We start from the raw sequence: 9,200 nt of genomic DNA on the forward strand, positions 1-9,200 counted from the left end.
ACGATAAATATTATTTATGGGGGCGCGTGGAGATAGATGGAAAAGATAAAGACACGTAATTTTAAACACTAAGATCAAGCTGGGAATTATCATACACAAGAAGATGATTGAGTGGACAATAAATGGAGAGAAAGTCGAATGCAGAATCAAAAATAGGTCACTTCGTTATCTGAAGAAGCTGAAAAAAAGGACAAAAAAGTAGAAACAAAAATATGATATGAAACAACGGAATGCGTGGAATAACATGGGACATAAAAAATAATACATCAAGACGAGCCACTGATACGCCATATTTAGCACAGAAATATATAGAGGCTACGGCGATGATGATGTTAGCGCCTGTAGGTTTTAATCTTATGGCAGTTTTTAATGTCCATTTAAAAAACCAAAAAAGTAGAAGCAGCAGATGCAGGAAGAGGGATTTAATAAGTGTAATGTAACGCGAAACTTTTCTTATCAGAAATAGTATGAAAGATCAATATTTATGGACATCGATATAATGTTATCGGGAAAATGGTTTTAAAAATTGGAATACTAATGAATTACTGTGGCGAGCAGCAAAAGAATAAAAATACGAATCCTTCAGGAAATGATACATATGAACACATAGAATATCTCTATGAAGTGGAGAAATTCAACGGTGATATTCCTCCAATTTTTTTTGGTATACGAGCCAGACACTAAAACCTTTGAAATAGCGAGCAATTCATATAAAAGTGGTCAGTAACCCCAAGTTGAAGTGGAGCATAAAGTAAGACAATAAGAGCAACGAAGGAACTTTCAGGAGGCAAAGTAACAATGCTTAAACGCCGGAGGGTACAAATAAACCAGGAATGAAATGAAGAATCAGACGAAACAGCGTTGTGATCATTTTCAACGCTGTTAAATTTTCATTCTGAAACAAAGCTAGAGCCGTAAAGTGGAACCAAATAGAAACCATTGCAACGCGTAAATGATATATCTTTAAAATTTGGATAAACCTCTTTCACAGTAAAAAGTGAACATTGTTGAGCTTAACGGAGTTCTTTATTACGTCTCGACCCTTACAAACAAATATGAAAAACATAGAATCGTTTGACGCGAACCAATGAAGCGACCAAATTTTGTATATTTCCATTTTTCCACAGTTTTTTATTCTTACTTGGGGACGTCCAGCCGTCCGGATGTTTATTTATAGCGCCGCCCTTAATCTTAAAGCTAACTTTTCAGGTGAGAAGTAAGGCAGAAAGGATAAATTTTAATCATTCACCGGCTGTTGATGATGACGCTGGCGCTGATTGAGCAGCCCGGAGTGCAGCCAAAGGGGTGGATGATCTTTTTGTGCCTATTTTGCAAATAAGACGGACCAACTTCGTACACCACAAAAAGAGACCCAACAAGAACGTACCAGTTACATCCCTATTAGGTAATCATCTTCTAGTGGAGAGTGCAGCGCGGATGTAGCCAGCAGTGGCAGCGCTAGTCAGCAGAAAAGAGTTCTGACCGTTAAAACTACAAGCACCACACGGTGCGGGATTAAACTATATCGAAGTAATCGAAAACAGAAACTAGCGCACGTAATGACTCAAGCAAGAAACACTAAGCCACAGCAATGGTAACGCCAATTCGAGTATTTCAATTTCAAAAATTTGATTAAATACCTTTCACCGCGTACCAGTTTAGGAATAAAAAGAATGTCACCAAAGTTAGGGATAGCCCCGACGCTGCTAATCGCTTCACTAACATCACCACGACCAGGCGAAGCAACAGCGGGAAACGCCATCAAGAAAGCAAACTGGCAAGCAATATGCAAAGTAACCGCTGACGCAGGAAATCTAGCAGGAATTGCGCTAACGAATATTCGAGCGCCTGCATTGCAAGTGGCGGCTGACATAAAAGCACTCTTACGCACTTTAATCTACATAGAAGGCAACTCAACCAATGCAGCGACAAAAGCGCAGAGAACAGCAACAGCTTTCCTAGGCGGCCAAACAGCAGAGAACCTAGAATACTACTCATCAACAAGTGTAGCAACAGACGTAACAACAGCCCGAAACGCCGGCAGGCTGCAAGGAGCAACGCACGAATTCATGTCTGTACAAGCAGACGGATCAACCTCAGCAAACGGCTGTATCGGCGATGACGAGTCTGGAACCAACGCATTAGCGGGATTCAGCGCCGTCGTAGCGGCAGACCCAAACTGTCAGCTCAGCTGGGAAACAGTAACACCGTACGACGGCGCAGTGACAGCCATAACGAAAACGGGACTAAGCGGAAAATTTGCAAATGCCATAGCGCACAACGAGTTCACAAGCGGAGACAGAAAATGCAACATCAATTCGGACGCAAGCGGATTTAAACTGAGCAACGACGGTACCGGCGTTGACACAGCAGGGCACAACCCCAAGATGGCCGCAGGGATAATAAGCCTAGACGGAACCAACGGCATTCACACGGTGGCGCTGGCGAACGTCATGACAAACGACGAACACCCGTACCTCAAAGCGGCAGCAACAGCCGCAAAGCGGGGCAAGCAAACGCCTAAAGCAGCGGACCTCACAACTGCAGATACTGCCTTAGCCTCAACAGGTTTCAAAAAGGCAGCTCGCAGACACATTCTTGGTAAAAAGGAAACAGCCGATGACAGCGATACCACATTGGCAGCAAAGGTCAAGGAAGCTTTTGGTAGTGACGAGAGCATCAACAAATTAATATCAACCAACGTAAACGATATGCCTATCACAGGCATACTAAAATACAACACAGATGCCAAAAGCCTAGGCCAAATAACCGACATAAGCGAGCTGCTGCGCTTGTACTTTTACTACTCGGACTTGAACAAACAGAAGCTGGCTGAGACCGCGAAAAAACTTCAAGAGGCAGAATTCAAGAAAGAGACAAAATCAGCAAAAGAGAAAGAAAAAGAAGGCAATACCAAAGGCAAGGACAAACAAGATGGGTGTGACAAGCTAAAGGACCAGGGATGTGTTTTTAACAAAGATGGCAATGATGGTGAAAAGTGCACATTGAAAAAGGAGGCGAAAGAAAAACTGAAAAAAGCAGGCCAAGAAACAGGAGAGAAAGATAGCAAAACCAGAACCACAAACACCACAGGAATCAATTCTTTTGTCATTAACAAGGCCCCTCTTTTGCTTCCAGTTTTGCTTCTAGCATAATACTTCTAAAAATTATTGGTAAAATACTTTCGCTTCATTTTATTACATCTATAAAATATGATAATTTGAGAAAAATTATCTAAAATTGTAATATATGCTAACCCTTTTCGATGAAAATATGCAAATTAGAAAAAATAAAAAATAAATTTCAATAATATGTATATCATAGTGGTATGTGGGTGTAAAGTAGGATGGTAAAACGCTGTAAAAAGTGAATTCTCTTATAATTTTTTTGCTTTTCATGTATGTTATAAATAATAATAATTATTATTATTAATAATGATGGTGCAAGAAGAGACGTGAACGTGCACTTCTTAATATTATTTTAAAAGTGGTAGTAAAAATCTAATAAAAGGTAAAAGAAAGCGCTTCTAATTGGCGTACAGATACTATGGGGTAGTTGAGTGATTTAGCGTTAAAAAAGAAATATTATTAAAGGAAACTTTGAACGATAGAGAAAAAATGGAATATGCTGGTTCTCAAATACAAATATGGTAATAAAAATTATTATACATGAAGAGGTGATGGGTGTAAAATGAGAGAGAGGATACTCCAGCGCAAAAATCAAGTGAAACCATTATGTTTTCCGAGTAAAGGGCTGCAAAAGATGACAGAAAAATAAAGAAAATCTTCAGTGAAACAACTAGATGCACAACAACAAAGTGCATAGAATTTAACAGCTAAAGAGCTTACAAGTCGTTTTAAAGCTGGGTTTATCTTCAGATGTAAGAAAGTAGGGAAGTAGCGCTCGAAAATGGAGCTGATGATGGGAACCAAGATTGAAGCAACAACAAAAACAGTAGTGAAATAGAAGAATCATATGTGCCAAGCTTAAATGCACAGAAAATAAGGGAGACCAAGGTAAAACTAAAAGGGTAGTTGCATTACAAGATAGTAGACAAACGGTTAGCATTAGTTGCACTACACTCAAGTTGATTTGGTAAGTTACTAGATAGAAGAGAGAATTTATTACCTTGTATAAGTGGTCACGTGAAGGTGTTAAAATACCATTCAAACAGGATATTTAATAAATCATACTTGAAGCTGCTGACAACTAATAAACTTGTGTTAATCATATCAAGCATATGGTACCGTATAGATTTTACCTGCCGTGAATATTTCATCCATATTCTAGTTTTTTAAAGTTTAATTTTTAAAGGAACCAAAACAGACACCACGCAGAAGAAGAGACACAAACAATTGGATTGCGCTTGCGGAATATGCCATAAGCCTATACAGCGAGTCGGAGTAACAACGGAATCTACGCTACATGCAACTATCCGAAAGAAAAAGCACCATGGCGATGCCGAGCAATGCATAAAATGTGTTTTCAAAAACACTTCCAGAAACATCCAAGAAAAAGTTTGGCTATAGTCGTCCCCACAAAGCAAAAGACGTGGTGGCAGTCAGATTAACGCAAACATGGTTGAAACTCACCTGTAACAAAGCATTAGAAGCGGAAAATAGAGACATGATAATGGCATGGTAACACTTTTCCGTCCGCCATTCTATTTACATATCAACAGCAGTGGCGGCTTTTTAGTGTATGCGTGCCAGGTGGAAAAAGGAAGAGAGATACGCCAGGTAGGTCGACAAATCTATTAAAGAAAAAACCATGACTGTGTCGACAATGACGCAGCAACTCTGGAAATTTATTACTAAAATTGATAAATCAACGGCAGTAACTGCGTGAGACTTAGGCACATATCCTTACCAATCCTCGAGCAGCCTTTCACGACTCAAACCACAAGTAGACAACAAAACCTAACCGTTCATTCATATAGCCAAGTAAAGGAACGCAACACCAACAACAAGATAGTGGAGACAGTCCCCAAGCTCTCCTAGGGAGGCAACGCAAATTGAAACGATGAAGCTTGCAATAGCGTTAGCAACCACCTTAGTGTTGCATGCAGACGTAGTTGTAACAGATGACTCAACCGTGGAAGGAGCTCTGTCGGGGCCAGCGCTAGGCGCATTATGCGATATAGCACATGATCTCAAGCTTTCACCCAACAAGCTAAAACAACAATTGCTCAGCAAAACGGAGCAGCTGTTGGACCTGAACCTCAAGCTGAGAATCCTCGACACCTACGACACCTTCGACGACAACACCAAAGCGGCAATACAAGCTTTACACACGATTCTAACTAACGAAATACTAAACCATTGTAGCGATTTCGAGGCAGCAGCAGGAAAAGAAGTAGTGGCAGCAGAAGCAGGTGCGTATTGGGCTGGACACATGGACGAGCTGGCACACGTAGCACACCAGCTTACGACAGACACAAGCGACACAGCGGGAACTAACTGCCTCTCGGCAACGAGCACAGGCGATAACCAAGGAAACGGCATCAAACACGACGCTCCACTAACGGCGGGCGGCCTATAACGCTGCGCAGAAAACTTCAATCCCAGCCACGGCGAAACAGTCGGAGAAATCTTAACTGTCAATAAACTAAAAGCAGTAGCATCACAATCCGGCATCTACACGAAAGTCATGGCCAGAACCGACAAATGTCCGCTAACAAAGTACGACACAGACTCTTTCTATCAAAATGGAGCTTCCCTGACCAAGCTGACTTTTGCAGGGGGAGCGATATCAATGAACAACCCAACAGCGTGTGCCGTTCCAACAGCTCAGACGCTAGGGATCACGGAAACAGGCACCAGATACGAGCCAATACTGAGCACAGCCCTACACACCGCACTAACGGAGGTCGACAGCGCAACCAAACAACTGGGCGGCATCGAACTAGGGGCAACGGCACTCCTCAAGGAAGATGGCTTTGAAGAGGCAAAGACTAACCAAGAAATACAAGCGGCGCTACACCCTTCTGAGGATGTCAAAACGAAATACTCGAGCGGAATGCCTCAAACAAGCAAACCAGCTTTTGACAGGCTAGTAAAACTTTATAAGGAATTGGAAGACAAGGTCGAAAAGATAAAACAGGATACCAACCAGGATGCCGCCATACGAAGGCTCTATAAACCCTTGATAAGCTGCAGTAGGGGCCCGGAAGCACAGAAAAAAGTGGAGACAACATCAGTATGCGAAGATAAGGAACAAAATGCGTGCTGAGTTATGGAGGGTGATTATGGAAGGGCTCCTAGTGCAAATAAAAAGGAAAAAAAGATTCCTTTTTCCTTGTAAATAAGAAATTTTCTCTCTTTACTTCTTCGGCTTTTGTGAGCGTGGAAGCATATTAGTAATTTAAGAATTTTTTCTCAATTTTGTAAATTTATGAATTTTACTAAAATTTGCTACTTTGAGAGAATTTAATATATTATACCGCTATTGTAAAGTTTTTTTTAACAAATGAAAATTATTAAAATTTAAAAATACATAACTTTTTGTATGTGAATAACCTATCGGTAAAAATTAGTAGAGTGATAGTATAGCAAAAATGGGTGCTATCTCAATTTGTTTATTTTATGGATTTTACTTGGGGTTATAATAACAACAATAGGAGAGTGTTGTGAGTGTGCATATACTAATATTTTAATATTTCGAGCTGTGGTGATTGTGACTAAATTGCTGGCGATCAAATGCACTTTAACCAATGCAAAGGGTATAATGGAAGTTTCTTGGTAAGGGAATATGACAGCATGAAGAATATTGTGAAAAGGAGGCAAAACCACAAACAGGAAAATGGAATGGAATAATGAAATATTCGCAGTTTCAAATACAAATATAATGATTGAATACGTGATCATAAGAAGGAGGGAAAAGAGACAGTAGGGCAGAACCAGAGTCTATTTTACGGACAAAATGAAGTCACAAAGCTAACTGCAGTGATTCTTATGGAAGACCAGAAAGGAAATAGAATACGGAGAAAAATAAGTGGAATACTCAAAAAGGCGGGGAGGAAGTAATATACCACGGCGAAGGGTACACGATGATGCACGGTACTGCGGGTTGGAATGGTTAGACAAAACTTCGAATATAATGATGCTTCTGCTATATTTAATGTAATTGTGAATTATAGTATCTATCCCCAAACAATAAAATTAAGAAGCAAAGGCAGAAAAATAGATTGAACAAGTATGAAGTTAAATCGAACTCTTATTACCATATACAGCAATACGCGTGAACGTTTGAGTTAAGTAATATAATATTATTTGGAGTTTTATTTTAAACTAGAATTAGCAATATATTACCCTGGACAGCAAAAAAAAAAAGTAAAAACTTGGAAACTATTTGAAATTACCAACATGAATCAATGAAGCATTTTTACAAAGAGTAGAGAATCAATGGTTACACTCTCCAAAAATCGTATAAGTATGCTTGCAAACACAACGGCCCTTCGATGAGCGATTAGTTAACATAAGATTCGATGCTAACGCACAGCTAAAAGATCGGTTTTATAAACTAAGGCTACAAAAAAAGTAATTTAGCCGCCACACTGCTCAGTGCTAAACGCTATAGACCCAAAGAAGCACAAGATGATAATACTCAGAAACAAAAACTCATTCGTGGCCGGAATATACAGTGGTGTTGCTTGGTTATTTCAACAGCATGTAATGAAGATTTTCCGCCAACCAGAAATGATAGCTGAGCACAAGGTTTGCATTTTTAATCGTAGAAATATGTATGTTATTTTTTAAAGATACGTTGCAATGCATTAATATTAAAAGCTAGATTCAGTAGATATATATATATATATATAGAATAATCTGTATTTGAATTAAAAATAGAAATTCATCGGCTAATTCCCGTTCCTTTTTACTCATACACTAAGAGGATACAGCGTCAAAGTTTTCCCTTTTTTACTTTACAGATTACTTAAGTGGGAGCCATCTACACCCAAAATCTTGCGTTTTTCAGCATTATTTTCCGCACTTTTTAATTATTGCTGAGATACTTATACCAAGCAGATGAATAGAGTTTTCTGCGTAGAATTGCTACTTTTTGTCACCTTAACAGGCCAATCTAACTATGCAACAGACCAGAATCAGGTTGAAATAGCTCAGTTCTGCACAATATACAAGCTTTTAACAGCACCACTGCCAGAACAAAAAATTCAGGAGACATCAGCATCGTCGTCAGAACAGACACCACATGAAATAATGTCACAAATCCTAAACAGAGCACTCAAGCTAAATCTAACCGTCGCTGAGGAACCAGTGGACGTAGTCTTAAAAGACACGGAGAAGTACAAAACGAAAAAAGATGTCGATAACGATGCCGACAAGAAAGGATACTTCAAGTTGGAAAATGATGGCGACCGCAATAAACTTCAACAACTGTACACAGAGGTACTTGGCGCAAGCGGCGCAAAACAAGACTTCAGCCAAACGTACAAGACGCCTCTAAGTGCCGTACACAAAGCAGCGCTTCGCACTCCAATAGCACACCTGTACAAAAAACTACTCGAAATTCACACAAAGTTCTCAAAAGATGAGCAACAGTTAATCAGCGACGAAAAGGAAGCAAGACTCAAGCTCATAGAAGCAGCAGGAGGCGAGCAACTTAAAACGGCGGCAGCCGACACGGTAACGGCAATTACACCGGTGCCCGATATTACAACCGAAACTTTGCCATGGGATCCAAGCGGTGACAGGGACGCCAACTGCGCAGCGGCCGGAGACACCAAAAATAAAGCAGGTATGGCACTTGCAACGGACATGTTGTGTATATGCTTCGCCAAAAAAAAATTGCGGTCACACGTTCTGCCAAACCTCAGCCCTTACCACCACAGACCACGGCTCAGCCAAGCAAGCCTCTGACGTGATCACCGACTGGCACGCCACAGTAAAACTCTGCAAAGAAACGCCAGTAGGTGATACTCTAGCCCAGCGAGCACACTTCATACTGGCAGCAATTGCAGACTTCAAAGCGAGGCTTGGAAAAAACATGATAAAAGTCGCAACAGTAACAAGCGCTACAAACGGCGCAGCAAAAGTCGGCAATTTTTACGGCGTTTTCGTGTACGGCGGATCACCACCGACCTGCGGCAGCAACGGCGGCGGCGAAAGGTCAGCAGCCGGTAAAGGCGTCTGCATAGATTATTTCGTCGTGCGAAAACAAGGAAAAGAAATAAGAAATTA

General features: G+C 40.5%; 3 protein-coding genes and 1 pseudogene across 3 annotated transcripts, besides 3 other annotated features; all 4 read left to right on the plus strand.

Annotated features, from left to right (window-relative positions):
* Window positions 1–1,673: 1,673 nt before the first annotated feature.
* Window positions 1,674–3,155, plus strand: Tb09.v4.0005 (variant surface glycoprotein; the record flags this gene model as incomplete). The annotated part of the gene is made up of 1 exon (XM_798308.1): window positions 1,674–3,155. The coding sequence occupies one exon, from the start codon at window positions 1,674–1,676 to the stop codon at window positions 3,153–3,155; it is 1,482 nt and encodes a 493-aa protein (XP_803401.1).
* A 129-nt stretch (window positions 3,156–3,284) lies between these two features.
* Window positions 3,285–3,313: a sequence feature (AT_rich).
* A 90-nt stretch (window positions 3,314–3,403) lies between these two features.
* Window positions 3,404–3,436: a sequence feature (AT_rich).
* A 1,586-nt stretch (window positions 3,437–5,022) lies between these two features.
* On the plus strand, window positions 5,023–5,541 carry Tb09.v4.0006 (hypothetical protein; the record flags this gene model as incomplete). The annotated part of the gene is made up of 1 exon (XM_798309.1): window positions 5,023–5,541. The coding sequence occupies one exon, from the start codon at window positions 5,023–5,025 to the stop codon at window positions 5,539–5,541; it is 519 nt and encodes a 172-aa protein (XP_803402.1).
* A 108-nt stretch (window positions 5,542–5,649) lies between these two features.
* Window positions 5,650–6,231, plus strand: Tb09.v4.0007 (hypothetical protein; the record flags this gene model as incomplete). The annotated part of the gene is made up of 1 exon (XM_798310.1): window positions 5,650–6,231. The coding sequence occupies one exon, from the start codon at window positions 5,650–5,652 to the stop codon at window positions 6,229–6,231; it is 582 nt and encodes a 193-aa protein (XP_803403.1).
* A 224-nt stretch (window positions 6,232–6,455) lies between these two features.
* Window positions 6,456–6,494: a sequence feature (AT_rich).
* A 1,533-nt stretch (window positions 6,495–8,027) lies between these two features.
* On the plus strand, window positions 8,028–8,876 carry Tb09.v4.0008 (annotated as a pseudogene).
* Window positions 8,877–9,200: the final 324 nt, after the last annotated feature.

Source organism: Trypanosoma brucei, chromosome 9 (assembly GCF_000002445.2).
Source record: "Trypanosoma brucei brucei TREU927 chromosome 9, whole genome shotgun sequence".
Lineage (NCBI taxonomy): Eukaryota > Euglenozoa > Kinetoplastea > Trypanosomatida > Trypanosomatidae > Trypanosoma > Trypanosoma brucei.